A 23,266-nucleotide genomic window follows, 5' to 3' on the forward strand; every position below is an offset into this window, starting at 1 on the left:
AAACACTCAAAAAAGGAGCAAAAGAGCCCGTTTGGATTAGCTGATTTGAATTAGCTGATAAGCATTAGGTGCTGAAATATACTTTTAAGTGCTGAAATTGATTTAATAAATAAGCAGTTACGTGTTTGGATACAAATGCTGAAATTGATAATAAGTTGTTGCAGTATTTGATAAAAAAATGCTGATAAGCTCTTTTTCTGTTAAAATGACTTAAATAACCTTAGAATTGTTTACACTTATAAGGGCGTAATTTCTTCAAAATTTTAGATTCTAGATCGATTCAAATACAAAATATTCTATTTGTCATTTTATTTTAAATACAACTGTGCTTAGATAAGATAATTTTTATGATAAATATAATTTATTTTATGATAAGCATATAATCATAAGTTATAATAATTAATAAATTGACAAAAGTTTCTCAGTAAAAAATAAACCTAAATAGGACAATATTTGAAGAGAAACAAACATTGTCTTCATCACCACAATACTTAGAAAGCAATACACCAAAAAATTGATATGTCTTCATTTATTACATACAGTTCAAAGATTAATACACAATTACATTTATACAAATATGCAAAGGAATAGAGGATTTGCTTATCTTAAATAGTCAATGAGAATTGCAGACTTGAAGAGGAGGAGGGTTTAGGTTGAAAAAATACTTGAGGCAGTGATTATCGATGTAGGAGTTTTGTTCTAAAAAGGAAAATTTTAAGGATAAAATAGTAAAAATCTTGGTCAAACTTAAAGTGCTTATAAGCTAAAAATTTATAAGCTGGGGGTGACCATCTTATGGCTTTTGGCTTATTTTTGACTTATAAGCACTTGACTTATAAGCACTTTTAACTTTATCAAACGCGTAGATAAGCCGAAAAGTGCTTATAAGCTCGTTAGACCAGCTTATAAGTTTAGCCAAACACCCTCTAAATGTTAAAGAACAAAAAACACTTTCTCTTCATGATTTTGACCCTTTGGTCACTCTCTTGTTTGGTCTCAGCATCTTTGAGGTATGATTGCATGTTCTCATCTCTTTTTTGATTGATTCAATTGATGTTCTCTGACAACTGATAAAAACAAGAAAATAGGTTCACCAGCTATTTCTGCAGCCTTATTGGTCACTGATGTTAATAACATTTCACCATATTTCCAATCTAAATTACTGCGGAATAGTGAAGCTTCATCCGGTCTTTTTGTCCAGAAGTCCGCTTCTTCACAAACATGTCTATTTCACCGAGCCTCTCTCCAAGACAATGCCCAGATAATTACACCTTTCGTGAGGATCGAAACTTACCCGACGACCGTTACATTTATGGCCACCGTTTACCCGGCCTTTGGTCGTCAACTCCCCTGTCATTGAGTCACCAACTTCCTTGACCCTTCCGGCACTGGGCAAGCATCAGCTCCCATACATGGTCTTACAACTTTGTGGAGACCTACGTTTTTGATAAGCAGTCGCCCGGGCCTGAATTGTGTAATGCACCCTGTTGGATAACTGATGTCAGTATATCCTTTATCATATGGAAGGTCAACCTTCTGAAGTGTCTAAATCAATTCATTCTTAAGTCAATAATCCCCTGCATAAAAGAAATCGGATGATATGCCACCTACCTTACACTAGAATAAAAAAGACAAAGGATTGGGTGTCCATTTTCTTTTGGTCAAACTATTATTGATGGAAAAAGAGTTAATATAGCTTTCACATATGCATACCTGGTGATTTAGAAGAGGATCTCTAGATTGATCACAGAGAAAAATAAATCTTGACAAATGTTCCAATGTATCTGAACTACACATCTTCAAAGGCTATACCTTTAACATTTCTTGCAATGTCCTGTTAGATCAAAACTGTAAACTTCAGTGATAGTAAATGGTCTTCACTTTCAGTTTCAGCACTTTCACCAGTACTCATATTACCATAAGTTTTTGTATGATCAGTTTTTGTGTTGGCACTTGGCAGTTAACAGTAAGCATAGTCATATGGATTATTAGACCAAGAAAAGTTAAAAAGATTTCCAAAAGCCACTTATAACTTAAATATAGGTGCTTATTTAAAGCCTAGCTGTTTTATTATTTTTATTACTAAGAACTCAAGGACCTGAAATCCTGCACACCACTAACTCTATAACCAACAATAGGATTAAAGATTTAAAAGTTGAAATCCACAAGCCAGATACCAGAGTCGGTGCCTTTCACTATTTTATTGCATTTACAATTCTCAAATTCCATCTGTACCATGTTGAACTAGAGAAATACTTTAATATTATTTCCTTTTGTTTTCCTAGTGTTGGATGGATGCCTACTTCTTATATATTTATGAAGGGGGCAGGAGATGGTTGACTTTAGAACAATAGACAGATACATCAGTAGGTTGACCAGCAATACAATGAAGAATTCAGAACTATTAGCATTGCAATAGAGATAACATTACACAATTCAACTTTCAGATTCAATTTTACTGTGACAAAACAAAACATGGCAGAAATTCTGCTGACAGTAGTAATCAAGAAGGCTGCAGATATTGCCGGTGAACTTATTTCAGCACAAGTTTCTAGGTATAGTAAATTGCCAGAGAACACAAAATGGATCGAAAGAGAGATGAGACACATGCAATCTTACCTCAAAGATGCTGAGTCCAAGCAAGCCAGAGACGAAAGAATCAAGAACATGATCAAGGATATTGAAGAAATAGCTCGTGATGTGGAAGATATTCTGGATGAGTTTCTTCCCAAAGTTGCATCCAAGGGAGGAAAATCACTAGGGTTTTTTAAGAACACTTTACACGCCATTCCGTTTGCAATAGCTGCATTTAAGTTTGTTTCAGAAATTGAGAAGATCAAGAGAAGGGTGCATGAAATTGATCGCATAAGAACAACTTATGGTATCATGGATACCGGTGTTAGTGCTGAAGCTGATGGCAACTGGGATTTTAGAAGATCATTTCTCTATGCCGATGAACCTGATGTTGTTGGTCTAGACAAAGATTGCCAAAGTTTAGAGGCCAAATTACTCGATGCACATTTAAGGTACGCTGTAGTCTCAATAGTTGGCATGCCAGGTCTGGGAAAGACAACACTTGGAAAGAGAATTTACAGGCGTGTTCAAGGTAATTTCGAGTGCTCCGCTTTAGTCTATATTTCTCAAGAGCCAAGAATGAGGGAGCTTCTACTCAGCATAGCTAGACAAGTAGGCCTACCAGAAGGAAGGAGAGATGAGGACTTGGAGTCCAACTTGAGCATATTCTTGAAGGAAAAAAGGTATCTTGTTTTCTTGGATGACATTTGGAATACTAGCACTTGGGATGGTTTGAAACTTGTCTTCCCCAACAATTGTAGAAGTGGCAGTAGGCTTATTATTACTTCACGAAATAATAATGTTGGTCGATACATTGGAGGTGAAAAATCACTTCATAAGTTGCAACCTCTAGATCCAGAAAATAGCTGGAAGCTATTCTCCAAGATGATCACAACCCTTCAAGAAACCACCATCGATCCACCAGAGCTGATAGACATTGCTAGGAAGATAGTAGGAAGATGTGGTGGCGTGCCTCTAGCTATTGAGATGACAGCAGGTATGTTGCGTGCCCGAGAAAGAACAGAACTTGAATGGAATGGGATACTCAAGAAAATAGGTCAAGATGATCAAGACAAATTCTCAAGGATTTTGACTTTGAGTTACACGGATTTGCCGGCCACTTTAAAACCTTGCTTTCTCTATTTTGGACTCTTTCCTGAGGATACACAAATATATGCTTCTGATTTGATCAACATGTGGGTTGCTGAGAAATTTCTAGGAACTGAAAGGGGGATGGATGCTACAGATATTGGGGCAGACTACCTAAACATCTTGGTGGCTCGGAATTTAATCCAGGTTGCTAGTAGAGGATTCGATGGAAGGATCAAAAGTTGTCGAATTCATGATCTTTTGCATGATCTTTGCATTACACTGGCTGAAGAGAGCAACTTTTTTCAGAAGGTAGACAGCAGAGGTTTTGGTGCTACTACTACCAGAATTCGAAGACTTGCTCTCCATCCTCAACATGTCACTGAGTATGTCACTTCAAACTCTGAAGCTCCCAAGATTCGTGCTTTGCTATGTTTCACCAGCGATTACCAGGGAATCGACCAGCAACATCTCCAACATATGATTTCCAGATTCAGGTTCCTGCGTGTTTTGAGTCTAGAGGCAAGATATTCTTGGTGCTCTTTGCCAAATGAAATTGTGAACATGAACCACTTAAGTTACATTAAACTAAAAGGAACTTTCCATGGAGAATTTCCTTCCCGTATATGTTATCTTGAAACCCTTCTTACCTTGGACATCCGAGGATGTTTGGGAACCATATACCTTCCTACTTCTGTCTGGAGGATGAGACAAGTGAGATATCTCCTTCTTGGATATACTACTAACTTCATATCCTCATTTTCTCTCACGCGCAGATTTAAGCACAAAAATCTGTCCCTTCCAGATAAGGTGGATTCAGTAAATCTCCAGACACTGTACAATGTACAATCCGAGTATTTGAAACCAAGCTGGTTCTCTAAATTCATCAATTTAAGAAGATTGAAGATAAGGTATATCTCAGAAGTGATATTGAGGGCATTGATGGATGCAGCTCATGTGTTACAGAAGCTCGAGAAGCTTTGTTTGAGCGGAAATTTCGATGACAGAATGTTTAGAAGTATTGAAGCAGGGGCAATCAGCAGTACGTATTATGCACAGACATTCAATCTTTCAGGCTATCATTATCTCACCAAGCTAAATATTGAGCACATACCACTGAAAAAACTACCCAACTCGGAAGCATTTCCTCCAAATATCGTCAAACTTACTATTTCCGCATTTACAATGACAGAAGATCCAATGAATACACTAAAAAGACTACTCAAATTGAAGATCTTGAAACTCAGAGACTTTTACTACAACAGTGTAAAAAAGCTGGATTGCTCTGGAGTAGATAGTTTTCTGCAACTTGAATTGCTCGAAATTGAAAATTGTAGTTCTCTACAAGAATTGATAGTGGATGATATGGGAATGCCAAAGATCAAGAAGATTGTAGTTCTTAATTGTCCTTCATTAAAGAAAATCTCAGAGGGACTTCAATGCAAATTGCTGGAGAAGACATCTGATGCAAAAAGGAGGAGAAAATAACCAATGTTGGTATTGTTCTTTTATTTGTTAAGACATCCTCAATGTCCACAGACTTGCTTCAACAAGTTCCCTGCTAGACTCACTTCATTTCATATGCACAATGAATCACGATACCCCTTTTCATCATTCCCATTCTCTCTTTTTTCCCTTACATCTGTATTCACTTTCAAAATGATAGCGAAGATTTGGTTGCCAAATGGAATATGTTGTCATTGGTCTAATAATATATCGTAGAATTCAATTTTTCAATCTTAATGCAATTCATGTCAAGATGATTGCTACTCACAGCCTGTGCACATGACAGGGATTGAAAGTTCTTGATTGGACAACTCTTATACTAAACTTCTTAATCCATGGGATGAATTATCTGATAAAAGACGAGGTATTTTAGAGTTCTTGGCTAAAAACTAACTATGCCTCAAATCTAAGGTATGTCTTTGTACTATCACAGTGAACAAAACATCCAAAAGTTAGCAACTTTCATCCAACCTTTACGAAATGTTCTTTCAAAAACCAATGGTGCACATGAAAACCAAATGAAAGCCACGCAATTATGACTAAAATTACTGAATACACTAGCCTCACTATCAGTACTACTTTCAAATTAAAAAATGTTTGAATTTGGAAGAACTGAGCAAGTTTCAGTTTTTAGTCACCAAAGTAACTCAAATCAGTTTTTAGTCACCAAAATAACTCAAATCAATCTTCTAATATTACAAATAAACTAAATATTTCTGATAACTCAAAACACAATAGAATTACCTGAAATCAGAAGATTTTGGACTGTTTTGTGAAGGAATTGGAGGTTGAATGTAGGTTATGTCAGCCGAAATTACTTCATTCGCCGTCGAAAATGGAGGAATACATAGGAAGGAGGGACCGCGAAGTGTGTTCTAGTTGACTTATAAGGGCGAAACGTAAAGCGACTTATGAAATAATGCGACTTAACACTATGTCCGGATCATTCTTATGCATCGTTATAATGTATTATATTATATTATACTGTACTATTGTATTATTTATTATTATTAAATAATATTTTTATTATTGGTTTGACTGTATCGTACATTATTGTAACTGATAAGTTCACTAAAATACCCGTAATTATTTTAAATAAAATTTATCAAGAATTACACATAAAAGTAATTTTAAAAAAACTTTTTCTACTAATTTATCATCAATTACGTAACTTGAAAACAAGAGCAAAAATCTGGAAAAAAAAAAGTTAACTAATATTAGAAACACCAAAAAAAAAATTAAAACTATGTAAAGAGACAAAGAATGGAACGGAGACTTGGATAATAAAAAGAATTGGGCAAACCAACTCTAGAAAAGATGGAAGAAAACAAAGTAGGTCAATAGGTTGGAGATTTGGAGTTAAAATAAAAAAAAATTAAATAATAAAATAAAATTATGGAGTAATAAGTTTGGACATAATTAGAAAAGAAAATAGGAAACGATCGCACCACACTAAATCGGTTGTTTCATAAAATAGAGTTTTTGATTGTTTCGGAATAATGAATTTAACAATACGATATAATCAATTTTAAATAAACAATCAAAACAAAAATTATTTTACAATACGATACAATGGGTAACAACCATCCAAACAAGCTGTAAATCCGACGCATGCTTTTCACATTAAAACTTCCCTATATTTGACTCAGTTTCGGATGCACCTACTCTGATTTAAAACCAAACACTGACACTTCCTATATTATGAAAAATTTATACTTACACCCTATCTCTAACTATAAGTATATTAAAATATGATTATTTTTAAAACTTAAAACTCTTTACGTATTTATTTTTTATTAAAATTTTAAAACGATAAATATTTTTATTGAAAATCTTTATTCACGCATTTGATTTGAAAAGAGGATAAAAAGTTTTTTTTTATCTTTCCTTCTAGATGCTTTTTGAGTATTTTCAGATGTTTTCTCGTGCTTCTGGTTTGACCGCTAATATTGAGAAGAGTTCCATTTATTTTGGTGGAGTAAGTTTAGATGATCAGTGTGTCATTATGCAAGCTCTAGGATTCGTGAAGGGTGAGTTGCCTTTTAGATATTCGGGAGTGTCTCTAAGTACAAAGAGAGTGTCTGTAGTACAATGCCAAACTCTAATAGACAAAATTCTGGGTAGGATAAAATCGTGGACTACTAGATTTCTATAATATGTCGGGAGAGTTAAGCTGATTAAAACTGTCATATTATCGATACAAGTTTTCTGGTCCCAAAAAAAATAGTCCACTTGATTGAGGCTACTTTAGAAGGTTCTTGTGGACCGAAGGAGTTGAGGTTTCAAAAAAGGCACTAATAGATTGGGATAAGTTGTGTTATCCAAGGTGGCCCTTCCATAAAGCAAATAAAGCAACTGTTTTAGGCCTCATATTTGTGGGAACCTTATTTTTTGTTACACCTAATAGGTTATATATAAGTTTGAAAAATATTTGTAAAGTGAAAAAGTTTGATTTCTTAAAAAAGGATATGAAACTGCTATAATTTCTGCCAAGAAAATTGCACTTGAAATGAATATCGAACCCAAATTTTGTAACAAACATGTGATATATAGTAAGTAACAATTTGATGAGAATATTGATAATAAAATCTCAAAATCTTTCGAATAGTCATTTAGAGTTGATTACTTTTATACATAATAGACAAGGCTATTTTTTCCCTTCAAAATAGATTTGAACAATTCAAAGCATATGAAAATATTTTTAATTTTCTATTTAGCAGTAAAAACTAAGATCACTAGATGATAAAAATTTAAAAAAATATTGAATGTTCCTTATGGCATAATAATCAATTCGATATTGATGATTTAGATTTATTTTCTAAATTAAAACTATCCAAAAAAAATAGTACAATTAGAAGATGGAGTAGCAGTTTAATTGATACACTCAATCAAATATAAATATTTTATTCTTTTCCAAATGTCTATATTGCTTATGAATAATGTTAATAACTTTTATTACCGTTGCTTCAGCGGAAAGAAATTGTCAAAATTAAAATTGATAAAATCTTATCTAACATCAACAATGTCTCAAGAAAGATTAAATGGATTAGCTATATTGTCAACTGAAAAATACTTATTAGGAGTTATTGATTATAAGAAAATTATTAATTACTTTGTATCTAAGAAAAGTTTAAAAAATAGACTTCAAATAAATAAATAAATAAATAAATAAATAAATTTTAAAAAGTTAAGGCCCCTCATTAAATTTGGCTTTAGGCCACAAAATTCGATGGGCCACCCCTGACTGCAGGTGGGCTTAACATCTAATTAGACACAGAGGCAGACCCATGTGTATGGGTGAGGGGTCACCGGACCCTATAAACTTCGGCTAAAATCCTGTATATATATATATATACGTATATACCTTGAAAATGGTTAATTTAAAGCAGTTGGCACCCTGAACACTAAAAATATTTAGGGGCACTGGTTGAGCAGAATAATATGCCCCGTCCCGTAAAAATTCTGAATCCGCATCTGATTAGACATATATACATGGAATAAGACTGCAATTTGTAAGCTGTTGTGGAGTCTGAGTAACAAAAAAACAAGCTATGGGTTATATGGGTCCATCATTTTTTTCATAAAAAGTGAGAGTCTATGAAGCTATAACAAGTCAAGCTTCATGGTGGTACAGAGGATCCTGAAGGCTAAAAAGTTCTTGAACCAAACTGGATACGTGGAGAGTGTCAGAGTGATATGCAAATGATTGATAAGTTCTCTATTAAAATTATATATGGGCAGTTGAGAGGTGATTTTGCAAAAATCGAATGGAGGAAAATAGTCTGCAATAGTCTAGGTGCACATAAATAAAATTTTGTCATGTACTTGGCTGCTCACAGGAGACATTAATAGAGGAGTAACGAGACTTGACACCTAAATTATTACTCCCTTGTTTTAATTTGTTTAAACTTATTTGATTCGATGCTAAGTTTAAGAAAAAAATAAGACTTCTGAAACTTGTGGTTTAAAACATTCGTAGATATATGTGTGGCCAAGGAAAATACAATTTTTAAGTTAAATTGTTTTCAAATTTAGAAATGTTTATTTTTTGAAATTAACTACAAAATGAAATAGTTTCATTCTTTTTGAAATTGGAGTAATTATTATTATTATTATTAAAGCCATTGGTTGTGTCACGTGATTCTCACGTGCATAGATAGTTTTTATACATTTACCAATACCAGTACAACAAACTGAATAATCAAAACGGAACAACATTACTGAGTACTAATCAAATCAATCAGTGTTAAGATCTGCAATGGCTCAGTCTCAGGTACCCCAAATAGCAATTCTTGGAGCTGGCATATTTGTCAAAACTCAATACATTCCCAGATTAGCTGAAATTCCTGACCTCTTTGTTCTAAGAGCTATTTGGAGTCGCAGTGAGGTAATTGAACTTATTTCTTGAATTTTTATAGAAACAAAAAATATTCTCCATTTGTATGCATTTGTTTGTGGATTTTAGTTTCTGGGTTTTGATAAAAATTGGAACTTTATGTAGTCTGGCTGTGGAATTATTTAATTATATTAGTTTTAGTTCCTGAGGTTCATAAAAATGGGAACTTTATGTAGTCTAACTGTGGAATTAATTAATTAATTTAATATTATTTTTAGGTTGCGTTATCTAGAATTTAAAATAAATCTCCCTTTCCTTTTCATGGATTTAGATATCCAGATTTGATAAAATTTTAAGTTATATGCAGTGACGCTGTAAAAAGTATTTTCATTACAGTGTCAACAACAACAACAACATACCCAATATAATCCCACGGGTGGATTTGGGGAAGGTAGTGTGTACACAGACCTCACCCCTATGGCCCTATCTTGAGAGGTAGAGAGGCTGTTTCTGATAGACCTCGGCTCAAGAAAAGATGGAAGATGGGGGAGAAAGAGAGAAGAGGGAGACAAAAGACGATGAGGAAAAAGAATCAGATAGTAACAATCAGGGAGCAACAATTTTCAGTAAAAGGGGAGAAAGAGTAGCATCAAATAGTAACAATTAGGGAGCAACAATTTCCAGTAGCAATTTTCAAAAACAATGGACGTGGTCGCTAAATACCAGATATAATAGCAAACTAGAAGGAAGTAACTTTCAACCAACAAAAAGAATAATACTTGTACTACTGGTAAACCTAGGAGAAACTCACAACTACCTGTCAACCCACCACCTTAATCCTCGACCTCCACACCTTCCTATCGCTAGTCATGTCCTCGGTTAGGTGAAACACCGACATGTCCCGCCTAACTATAGTGTTAGTATATATAAATTAAATCCATATGATAAAATTGGCAACACTATGTAGTCTAGCTGTTGCATTTTCCTTGGCAGCAAGAATTGGTTTGTTTGGAAACTACAAGTTATACACTATAAAACTTTTGCTATTTTCTCGCATTTGTTAGTGGATTTACTGACTGAACTTGATAAAAATGTGAACTTTATGCAGTCTAGTGTAGCATTTTTTCTTGAAAGTGAAAATTGTATTGTCGAGAAAATGCAGGATATTTGCTAGTGTATGTTTGTGGATTTTAGATTGTGGGCATAAAAACAGGAACTTTGTAACTTTGTGTAGTCTCGTTGGTGCGTTCTCTTGAAATGAAAGTTTGAATAATAACTGAGTCTCTTTGTGTACCTTTTCTCTGAATTTTTTTTTTTTTTTTTGATAAGCTATGTTGTGCGCACTCTTCAAAATGATGCCGCACCCGTGCCGGACCCTCAGGATCCCACACGCACCTAGTGATATTTTCAGAGAGTCCGAGCAACATAGTTATTAAGTAAAGATTTAAGTTGTCAATATTTTTGTGGTGAACATGGAACGAACACCAAGTAGTTGTTATTCTTAGTCTTGATTGCTACTCTTATGTTTGTTAGGAATCTGCCAGAAGTGCTGTTGAAATAGCTCGGAAGCATTTCCCAGATGTGGAATGTAAGTGGGGAGATGCCGGGCTTGAAGATATCATTAAGGATAGTTCTATTACTGGTGTTGCCGTCGTTCTTGCTGGACAAACCATGGTATATCTCTCTGTCTTTTCTGTATGCTTGTATATATCATAAAAGTTCTATATGCACATCGTAATTGATGTTAGTTGTCTGCGTCTTATTACCCTGTGTTTGTTTCATGTCAAGGAGGTAATTATGGAGTAGGAAAGGAAGTATCATTGCTTTCGGTTATGAGCTTCTAGAATATGTACAATAATTCACTTAATTTTTTCCTTATTTCGCTTTCATAATACGTTTTGTTGGCTTAGTTGTTATTCGTGTCAGGACCTTTATAAACAGTGGCGAAGCCAGGAAATTCAATAAGGGTGTTCAAATTTTGAACACCCTTTGCCAGTGGGCTATGCAAGGGTGTTCAAAGTTTATTTTTAATCAATAACAAGCAATATTTTACCTTATACGTATTATAATTTTTCGGCCAAGGGTGGGCCAACATAGCTTCGCCCCTGTTTATAAACTCACTTTGTCTTAAAGTTGTATTGGGCACTTACTGTTACCTATCAACAAGCATAGTGTGGGTGGGGAGGGGGGTGGGTGGGTTTGGATGGCTGCAATGATTTTGCAGACTCATGGGATAGGAAGCCACTACATGGTTATGGAGATTACTATAAGAATGACGCAGTAATGTGTAGAGAAACAGCAGAAAGAACAAAAAGGCAGCCCGGTGCACTAAGCTCCCGCTATGCGCGGGGTCTACGGAAGGGCTGGACCACAAGGGTCTATTATACGCAGCCTTACCCTGCATTTCTGCAAGAAACTGTTTTCACGGCTCGAGCCCATGACCTCCAGATCACATGGCAACGACTTTACCAGTTACGCCAAGGCTCCCCTTCAAACAGCAAAAAAGAACATAGTTAAAAAATCATTGATGTCAGAATTACAATATCTGGGATTGGGAAGTATTTATGAATTAAGTTGACTGTACTTATTTATTAAAAGAAGAAAGGTACATACTTTTCACGACCCAACTTCACAGGAAATCAGATTATCAATCACGTTAAAGGGAAATGTCTTCCCTGTCGGCATTGAACTTAACAATTTGCTTAGTTCTAAAGTGAAACATCTGACTATCAGCATTACACTTTAATAAATCGCAGTTAGTTCAGAAAATTGTCTTTGATAAATGGATTAATTCATGCAGGTGGATATGTCATTGAAGTTGCTTAAGGCAGGAAAGCATGTTCTTCAAGGTAATTGCATAAAAAGTTGCAATAAATGGTGTATTTCTTTACTTTTTAGCACTTCCTTTTTAATGGTGTATTTCTTTACTTTTGAGCACTTCTTTTTTCTGTCATATATATTTGAAAACGAAGCCACCTTGAGTAGGTTGGATGGTGGCGTGGATAATGGCCTGACATTTTTTGAAGTTCATTTTCTAATAAATTTCAATATTTGTTACCTTGTCGATAAAGCAGGACAAATACTTGTGTTTGAAGTTCATTTTCTAATAAATTTCAACGTTTGTTACGTTGTCGATAAAGCAGGACAAATACTTGTGTTTTATCATTTTTTTATCCTTATCTGAGTTATCTCTTACATTTATGTTCTATGAGTAGTTGAAATTACTTGTGAAAGGTTTAGCTCAATTCTGCATGACGTGCAATCAACTAACCATTGTGTATTTGCATATCTTCTTTTACTTGGCGAAATTGGGAACTCCAGAGAAACCAGCCGCTGCAAGTAAGTAAGATGCATTTTTATTTCATTGAACTTATGCATGTTGCTCTGTTCAATTTATTTCTGTTTGAAGTGCAGTTAGCTAACCAACTTCTGGCATTGTTCCTATTGCGACTTGTTCAGCCTTAAATGTGTTATACTACAGTACTCTTAGTGACATGACTGATATAAGAAGTTTAACATGAGCTCGGTCTTGAGGCTAGTGAAGATCTTTTTTGAGATTCAAATTAAGACATTGCATGTCTTACATTCAAAATCTTGTTTTGGAGTTAAATCTGAACTTAATAACCTTGCAACATCCTTCATCAGTGGACTGAGGCCAGAGTTGGGGAGGCACATTGACAGTACTCTTTCTTATTAAGGATATATCTATATAATATATTACTTGCAAAAGTACAAACGAGGTGCGGTACATGTGAAACAGGACACCAGAAAACAAAACAAAAACATAAGCATCTATATAGTGCAAAGCTTCCATTTTCCTTTGAAACATCTGAGATCCTTCCCCAAAACATTCCATAAGAGATGCAGCAATAGTTTAGCTTCTTCTTGATCTTCTGTCTGTGCCAACAAACAAGAGTTTCCTTCACTTCCTCGGCATCACTACTCCAAAAAGATTAAAGACATACTACAAATTTACCAGCTAAAGATGCAACTAACAAACAGATAATCTGGTACTCACAAAAATTTACAACACACAGGAAACATCTACTGCAGATATTTATGAGTCATATTCTCAAGGTGCTGGTGGTGCTGGGGGCGGGGGTGATGGCTGGGGAAACTCATAAGACCGAGGTGGAGGCAGAAACGGAATAGGCTGAAAAGGATCAACAAATACAAATGGAGGAAACTCCGGAAAATCAGTAAAGTTCCTAGCCACACCAATTTGTCTCATAGCGTTGGCGGACAACCACAATGAATGCGTATTATAAGTTAGATGTTGCATCTGAATGTGTTCAATTCTTTCCATTTTGCTTGTCACTCGTTCGTCCAACCTCTCTGTTCGTTCGTACACCCTTTGAATATTTTCCGTGTAACTCCGAGTTGACAGAGGCGGAAGCTGAGGCGGAACAGGCTGAGATACAGGATCAACAAATACAAATGGAGGAATCTCCGGAAGATCAGAAATTTCCCAAGTTATAGCAATTTGTCTAATCATGTTGGAGAGCAACAAAAACATCTGACTAGTGTAAGACAGTTGTTGCATCTGAATTTGTTCGTATCTGTCCAACTTGCTCATCACGCGTTCCTCCAACCTGTCCATTCGTTCTACCAACCTTTGAACTATTTCTGTGTAATTCTGAGCACTTTGGTGTGGTGGTGGAGGCGGCTGATACTGACTTGGTCCAGCTAAATCATTTGGTCCCTCGGTAGGCACAACTCGAGGAATAGGCTGAGACGTAGGATGAGCAAATACAAATGGCGGAAACTCAGGAAGATCAGCAAATTCCCAAATCATAGCCATCTGTTTCATCATGTTGCAGAATGTCCACAACAACCGAGTACTGTATGTTAGATATTGCATCTGATTATGTTGACTTCTAACCAACTTGCTCATTACTCGTTCCTCAAACATGTCCATCCTTTCCTCCACACTCCGAATACTTTCCATGTATTCCCGAGCACTTTGCTCAGATGGTGGTGCTAGCTGCTCGTCGCGCAGTTCATCCTCACGCCCCTGTACCTTATTTGGTCCAATTGTCATTTCCATTTTCTTCCATATTCTTCTATCAATCATTTCATTCTGCATTTTCACCAAACTCTCGGAGTTTATTCCCTTCTTCCTCAACAACTTAGTAATGGTGGAAGGAAACCTAACACTGTCTCTCCAACAAGCAGATTTGATATTCGCATTGATAATTCGACCCAAATCAAGAGGCAACCTAGTATGTATTGCATACAACAGAGCCAACTGATCCATACAAATCTCCGAAGCATTCACATTCGTGCTCGGAACCACTCTACTATTAACGAAGGTTAACCAGGCCCGCGCCGCAAACCCAATATACTTGCTTTTACAGCTGGTTTTAATTCCATCTTCATCAACTGACCAGTTAGCTCCATAAGGACAGAGAATTTCCTCAATCTCTTCAACGGGCGGGTCAGCTATTACCAATCGGGTCGACGAATCATCAACGGGTATAAGACCGTAGAGATTGTTAATTTCTTCAGGAGAAAAATCAACAAGCTGTCCCTTAACATAAGAGAGATTGTATGTTGGATTCAAGTTGGCGTAGAACTCAAGTACTAAATCTGGGCTATAATCTCCGGGTGGTTTTACAAAACCGGCCCACCCGTAGAAATTTATGGTTCGGGTTATGTACTTTTCTTTATTTCCGTCGTTTTCATTGAAGTCCATGCCTTTTTCTTCGATGAATTTTGGAGTCATTTTTTTGACGTAGAAAATTTACCACTGACTGCTCTCAGTTCTTTTTGAAGGAAAATATTAGGGTTTTTGACCTTTATTTGTTTCAACCTTTCTGTTGGACCATTAGATGTTGCCACGTGGAAAGCAATATTGGTTTGGATTTCACTTTTCACACGTTTTGAAGCATGGAATTTTTTTACTGCACACGTTTTGACAAAACAAATCAAATTTAGGATTTCTTTTGACACATGGCATTTATTACATTTCACTGTTACACATATATAATTGTTGATATTCACTGAATATATATATTTATAAACCTTTTGTAATCAAGTAGTTAAAATTACTAAATTACAATAGTACCTTTATATTAGTTATTTAAAACTAGATAGATGCCAAAAAAAAAAAAATAAATAAATAAATAAATATATATATATATATATATATATATATATATATATATATATATATATATATATGTGTGTGTGTGTGTGTGTATCCATGTATGCATTCAACGATTGACCAAAATATTAATAATTAATAAATAAATAATAAAAATGAATAAATAATTTTTTTTTGGTTTTCCACCCTGTGTCCGGTTACCCACATTGGGGCCCGACTAAATTCGAATTCGCGCCGGGAAGTCCCACATTGGGGGTAAAACGCTCCCTAACAAAGACGACTCTATACCCAGGGCTCGAACCTGAGGCCTCTGGTTAAAGATGAAAGAGAAATAACATATTATTCATTATTATTAATATTTTGCATTAACTTAGGTCAATCAAATAATGATACTTCTATACATATGGGATTATTGTATTAATATATGCATTTCACCTTTATACATCTGAGATTATTGTATTAATACAGCTGTGGACGAGGCAGAAACAGCATTGACTCACTATAATTCTCTCAGCACCACATTGACTCATCAACCAATATGGGCAGTTGCAGAAAATTATCGCTTCGAACCTGCCTTCATTGAGGTACTTCCACAACGGCATCTTGATCTTATTTTTCATATGTGGCTAGCTGGATAAATTAAATATTGTATTGTACAGGGCAAAAAACTAATTTCTGAAATTGGAGAGATGATGAATATTCAAGTAATCGTTGAAGGATCAATGAACAGCTCAAATCCTTACTTCTCCAGCTCCTGGAGACGCCAGTTTGATGTGAGTATTTCACTAAATGATATATTAGCTCCGCTATCTTATGAGTGAGGAAAATGTTTTAGAATAAAATGGCTTCTTTCGCCATAATACATGTTAAAATTTTTTAAAGCTAACATTTCACACAAATAGAATAGCACTGAATAGTTGCTTGTAACATCTCTTGTCACAAAGTTTTCTTTTTCAATTGTAGTCTTAAGCACAATGGAAGCATTTTCGAGTTGTTAAGCACGTTGTATGCGTTTCCATCTCTCTTTCAGTTTAAAATAATTGACTTGCTCTTTGACAATTTCATTTGGTTTCCTCAGGGTGGTTTCATTCTAGACATGGGTGTACATTTTGTAGCTGGACTAAGGATGGTAATATTGTCATCCCTTCTATTTGGTGATAGCTATTTGTAACGAGTGTTCAATTTAAAGACAAAAAGATATTCTTTAAAGATAAAGCTTCTTCGATTATTAATTAGCACTATTGTCTTCTTCAAATGTGCAGCTTGTTGGATGTGAGATTGCATCTTTGTCAGCCATAAATTCTCATGTGGATAAGACTTTGCCTCCTCCTGATAACATCTCGTCTATGTTGTGAGTTCTACACTATTATCCTGATACTAAGGATTTAACTTTAACAAAGTTGAACGTATTGATGATGGACTTTTCTTCTATTTAGTCAACTGGAGAATGGTTGTTCAGGAGTTTTTGTGATGGTGGTATCTTCAAAGTCACCGAAGGCAAGATTAATACTGACTAGATTTTTTTCTCCAGAAAGTATTTTCTGTGACAACATATCCGTAGAGCTGTAATTCTTGATCAATTATACTGTTCACATCTCTAGATAATCTGGCGAGTTGTCGGTTTGAATGGAGTGCTGCAAGTTGAGCGTGGTAACAAGGATGGAAAACATGGCTACTCGGTAATTGGAAACTTTATTCTTAATTCCGATTAGAACGAAATGTAATTTTGTTTAACTTCTTTCCCTTCACAACGAACAATGGTTTCAGTGCAAATCTCACATATCTGTTTTCTCTTTAAATTGCTGTCCCAGATTCACCTTCATATGGCTGATGGTCAAAGCAAGAGCTTCTTTTATCCTTTTAGCGGGGTCACTGACGAACTGAAAACATTCCTATCAGATGTATCAACGGCCAACCTGAAGGTAAAACGCGTCCTGTAATCTCTCATTTGCTTAGTTGTTAGTTTCCTACAAATTAGCTAGTTCGAAATGCTTAGTTGTTAGCGTCCAACAAACACTTCATGTATGCTTATTTGGCTTGGGAAAGAACAGTCATTTTCCAGTTACAATAACCATGCTTGTGCTCCTTTTACTCGCTCTTTACCAAATTATGGATGATTGCAGTGTTAAACCACTACTCCAAAATCATTGTTCCTGTGGTTTACATTCCAGAACATTTTTGTAAGGTTTTCTATCGTCACCACATAAGATTTCTTTTATGCAGAAGGACCATAGTTCCCACATCGATCCTCGTCTCTCATTTGCTGAAGGTGCTCGTGATGTTGCTGTTTTGGATGCAATGCTCGAATCAGGAAAGAGACAAGGAGCTTTGGTCCAAGTAAAAAAGTTCTAGTTTTACGACTTTTTTACGCAGCCATTACTCTCCTTGAATATGTCGTGCACATGATTCTTGATCTTTATACCATGGAGCGGATACGTTTACTGGGAAAAAAATGGTTCATAATTGAGGTTACAGAAAACGGATCGATCGAGAGATCTCATTGTCTCTAAACTCTTGAAGATTTCTAGGACGAAACCATTGTACTCTTTTGGGACAATATTATGAAGCTGAAAAACCTCTTAATCTATGAGATCCTTTCTGTTTTCCAGGGTGAGAAGAAAGAAAAGTTTGGACTATATATATGTAAAAGAAAAAGTACTATATGAACTGGAATTTTAGTTACCTAGCCTTGTTGAAGCTGAATAAAAGTGATGAAAATTTGTTTTGATCCTATATGTACATGCATTTATTTTTGTTTCTTGGGATAGGGCTATGGATAAGAAATTTGATCCACAACTAACAAGTGAGAATCTAGTTTATGAAAGATTTATATCATACTAAACAATTAATATAGACCTATGAACTTTAAGAATGATGGACGAAAAATAATTGATCTGGGGAATTAGTCATTGATACTTGTACTAGGGTAGATTGCTTACATCATACCCCTTTGGATGTGGTCCTTCACCGGATTCTGCGTGATGCTTTATGCACCGGGCTGCCCATTAAGGACGAATTATGAGAACCAAAAATGTCAATCTTTACAAGAAAGCGACTCAATGAATATTGTCCACTTTATTTCTCAAGAAATTTAAGTAAAAAGTCCTAGCCGTTATTTTACCACTCCGATTGCTTCTCTTATGGTACACTCTTCTCGTCGAGCCTCTTTTCTCCTCAGATTTATAGACACAGTAAGATTGGTGCCAACAGTTCATCGTCGAGGAAATGTTTTGGCTATAGTCATAGTCATCATTCTCCTATGAGAGAATAATTATTTACCGCAAAATTAAAATCTTGTTGCACACACCAATTTATATCGCTAACCCCAACTTGTTTGGCACTAAGGTGTAGTAATTATTGTTGCGGTTGTTATTCACCAATAAAGAGAAATATATTTTGTCACGATCCTAAATCCACTAGTCGTGATGACACCTAACCCAACCCGATAGGTAAGCCAATTAACCACTAACCAGTTCCAATAACAATTAATAAAGCAACTAAGTAAAGAAATATCTGAATCTGATACGCTTCCCCAAGAACTAGTAGTACAAATCATGAGCTTCTAAGAATAGAATTTACAAAGCTGAAATGAAATAAATATATCGTCTGTTTGAAAAGCACATAAACAGAGTTTCATAGACCTAAAGCTACCACGAACAAGGGGCAACTACAACCGGGATGCAGGTACATCTTCAATCCATCTCCCATCGAACACAGCAACATCAGCAACCAACATTTGCACGTAAGGTGCAGAAGTATAGTATGAGTACAACCGACCTCATGTACTCAATAAGTAACAAACCTAACCTTAGGTTGAAAGTATAGTACAAACCTAGCACGAAGGTCGGGTCCAATACTAATATTTCACAACAGTTCATAACAATATAGTATAAGTAATAAAAGAGGTATCTCAGAAATAAAATACTCACTGCGTTCACAGCTCCAGAAAAATAGACATTTCTTTTCAAGTATCTTAGTGAAAATCCCAAATCTTTTACCGAAAATGCCAAAATATGAGTAAGTTTGAAAACTGTGATTTTTCCCAAAACTTCTTTCAATAATAAGTAAGATGTTTCATTTTCAGATAGCATGAGAAAAGTACGTCTCTATGCCTACATGTCAAGATACAGGTAAAATCATAAATGTCACCAACACCGGGTAGCAGAAGAAAATGCATCTCTATGCATGTATCTCAAATACGCATGTCAAATGCAATGCATCTCAATGATGAGATCATGTACTCACACTCTCAAAGTAGTCAATCTCAATGTCTCGTATTCTCTCTCACTATGTTCAATGCTCAGCACACTCAATCACTCAGCGCTGTACAATACTTGTTGCGACGTGCAGCCCGATCCATATATGGCCATAAGGCTCGTTGCGGCATGCAACCCGATCCACATATATATAGTCGACTGCACTTACTGGGGGTGTGCAGACTCCGAAGGGGCTCCTTTCGCCCAAGCATTATATCGCTGCGGCGTGCAACCCGATCCCATAACATATAAATAGCCATAAAGCTCGTTGCGGCGTGCAACCTGATCCCATAACATATAAATAGCCATAAAGCTCGTTGCGGCGTGCAACCTGATCCATATATATATATATAGCCTTAAGGCTCGTTGCGACGTACAACCTGATCCATATAAAATATAATCAATATAATATGCTGCGGCGTGCAGCCCGATCTCAAAATGTCACTCTCACTCAGGCCCTTGTCCTCACTCAATCATCAATCTCTCCAATCTCACTCACGGGCTCACCATGTCATGAAACTAGCCCGACAACAATGATATGATGTATCAATAAATAATATCTGAGACTGAGATATGGTATGAATGCATGGATATGACTGAGTATGAAATATCAATGAAATAAGTGAGATGACAGTAAGAAACGACCACTATGGGTCCAAACAGTATCGACATAATGCCTAAACATGATATCTAGCATGATTGACAGCGTAACTACTTTATCACATGGTGAGAACACGAATATCAACAAAGTAGGACTACTATACAGTGTCGTGGGAACAACAGAGTCTCAATTCACATGGTGCACGCCCACACGCCCGTCGTCTAGCATGTGCTCACCTCAACACTAATCACATAACGTGTATTTCGGGGTTTCATACCCTCAGCTCCAAGATTAGAAGAGTTACTTACCTCAAAACGTGAAATTCTTTATTCCACTAGGTCTTTGCCTCGTAAATTGGCCACCAAACGCCTCGAATCTAGCCACAAATAATTTAAGGTGATCAGTGTAGGCTAAAGGAATATATTCCACAAAGAAAACATGAAATTCTACCCAAAAATCTGAAATCGGCCCGAACCGAGCCCCCGAGCCCACGTCTCGAAATCCGACAAAAGTTACAAAACCCGAAAGCTCATTCACTCACGAGCCTAACCATACCAAAATTACTCAAATCCGATAACAAAATCCCATTCAAAACCTCAAAATTCTAATTCAAGAGTTCTTCCTCTTTTCCCCCAATTTCTCACCCCAAATCACAAATTAGATGAGAAAATTTAAAGATGAAATCGCGGGATTTAACCAAAACCAAGTAGGAATCACTTACCCCAATCAACTCCACAAAAATCCCTTCAAAAATCACCCAATTCCGTGTTCTCTAGCTCAAAATATGTAAAATGGGTTCAAACCCTCATTTTTTGAAATAATACTGACTGCCCAGATTTCCTTCTTCGCGAATGCGACCGTCCTCTCACGTTCGCGTAGGCCAACTCATACTGCCTCCCAGTTTACTCTTCGCAAACACGATCAACGCTTCGCGAACGCGAAGCTTTACAAGCTCAACTCATCGCGAACGCGACTCATACCTCGCGAACGCGTAGACCAAATACCTGGGGTCCCCAGCTGCCTTACTTCTCTTCGCAAACACGACACCATTCACGCGTTCGCGATGCACACACAGACCACACTTTCGCGTTCGCATCCTCTTCTTCGCGAACGCGAAGAATAAAATCTTCGCAGCTCACCTTAACCCTTCGTGAATGCGAGGCTCCTCTCGCGAACGCGTAAAAGGAAACCAGAAAATATACACCAGCAGATATCAACCATCAACTAAAGTTCAAAAATGATCCGTTAACCACCCGAAACTCACCCGAGGCCCCCGAGACCTCAACCAAACATACCATCAAGTCCCAAAACACTATACGAACTTAGTCGAATCCTCAAACCACCTCAAATAACATAAAAAATACGAATTACACACGGATTCAAGCCTAATGAACTTAGAAATTTTCGAATTCTACAAACGACGTCGAAACCTATCAAATCACGTCCGATTGGCCTCAAATTTTGCACACAAGTTACATTTGACATAACGAAGCTATTCAAATTTTCAGAATCGGATTTCGACCCCAATATCAAAAAGTCAACCCCCGGGTCAAATTTTCCAAAAATTCAACTTTCGCCATTTCAAGCCAAATTCCACTATGAACCTCCAAATAACTTTTCGGACATGCTCCTAAGTCCAAAATCACCATATAGAACTATTAGAATCATCATAATTCAAATCCGAGGTCGTTTATACATAAGTCAATATCCTGTTAACTTTTCCTAACTTAAGTTTTTAATTATGAGACTAAGTGTCTCATTTCACCCTGAAATCCTTCCTGACCTGAACCAACTAACCCGGTAATTCATAAAATAACTGTAAAGCATAAATTGAGCACTAAATGGGGAAATATGGCTGTAATACTCAAAACGACCGGCTGAGTCGTTACATATTTCTTGCTATAAGAAGATAAAAAGGAGAGTAGATAGGAAAACAATTATTTGTATTAAAACCAACGACACCTCACATCAATTCTTCCTCATAATTTTTATGATCTATATAGGGAAGTGACTTTGAGATACAAATAAAGAAAGTTATAGACATTTTCTTACCAAATCATGAAGAATATTGATTGAGAAGTGAACAAACAGCACATTACTAATTGAGTCAAGTAGTTGATTTTGGACCCATTTTGAAAGCAATCTCTCGTATCAAAATTATTTGAATTGAAAGTTTTAAAGTATGGACCAATTAAATTCCTTCTTCAGAAAATTTAATGTCAGAAGGAGCAAGTTATTGTTTAAAAAAAAAAAGTCCTCGTATTTGTAAATTTTAGATAAGAAAAAGGGAAATAAAAAGTTGTTAGGAACAAGGCATTCTTATTATAGACTCGTTCTTTTAATATGTGGACTAACTTCCCCATGTACATGAAGTAATGTTCTCAAGTAATTTCTTTAGAAGTATAAAATATAAATATAGTCATGCACTATGTGATATATAGTCAACATAAAAATAAAAAACATTGAAATATTCTAAATTTAAGATGTTATTCTCCTCAAAGACGGATGTAGCAGGTAATAGGTTTAGTACTTTCGGAGCGAAATATAAATTCATAAGTTATTGTTTACCCAAAGTATTGACATTTCGTATATAATTCTTTTGATTTCTATACTATGAAGTTGAATCGCCTAAGATGTAGTATATAATACACGGGCGTTTTGTAGATTACACATAGGCGATCTATGAATTCATCATGATAATCTTCCATTTTATAAAAAATGAACATGGTAATAACTAATAAGCGATTAGCCAGAGATCATTTAGACGATCATAAATAATACATGAGTGATTCCTAGAT

The 23,266-nt window shown here is 35.9% G+C and overlaps 2 protein-coding genes and 1 long non-coding RNA gene across 3 annotated transcripts; 2 read left to right on the forward strand and 1 right to left on the reverse strand.

Annotated features, from left to right (window-relative positions):
• Positions 1–502: 502 nt before the first annotated feature.
• Positions 503–6,094, reverse strand: LOC117274226 (uncharacterized). The gene is made up of 3 exons (XR_004504322.1): positions 5,914–6,094; positions 1,714–1,834; positions 503–1,577 (listed from the first exon to the last, which is right to left on the reverse strand). It is a non-coding gene; the product is annotated as an uncharacterized lncRNA (long non-coding RNA).
• On the forward strand, positions 2,476–5,151 carry LOC138900827 (toMV resistance protein Tm-2(2)-like). Its single transcript, XM_070188451.1, has one exon. It carries the CDS (start codon positions 2,476–2,478, stop codon positions 5,149–5,151), a length of 2,676 nt encoding a protein of 891 aa, XP_070044552.1.
• A 3,260-nt stretch (positions 6,095–9,354) lies between the features above and the next one.
• Positions 9,355–18,344, forward strand: LOC104086418 (dehydrogenase FPY6). Its single transcript, XM_009590663.4, has 12 exons — positions 9,355–9,556; positions 11,039–11,179; positions 12,306–12,354; positions 12,827–12,844; positions 16,080–16,195; positions 16,271–16,384; positions 16,690–16,740; positions 16,874–16,962; positions 17,048–17,108; positions 17,213–17,290; positions 17,423–17,533; positions 17,835–18,344. Exons 1-12 carry the CDS (start codon positions 9,428–9,430, stop codon positions 17,961–17,963), a joined length of 1,086 nt encoding a protein of 361 aa, XP_009588958.1. The 5' UTR covers positions 9,355–9,427; the 3' UTR covers positions 17,964–18,344.
• The last annotated feature ends 4,922 nt before the right edge of the window (positions 18,345–23,266 follow it).

The sequence above is a fragment of the Nicotiana tomentosiformis genome, chromosome 11 (assembly GCF_000390325.3).
Source record: "Nicotiana tomentosiformis chromosome 11, ASM39032v3, whole genome shotgun sequence".
NCBI lineage: Eukaryota > Viridiplantae > Streptophyta > Magnoliopsida > Solanales > Solanaceae > Nicotiana > Nicotiana tomentosiformis.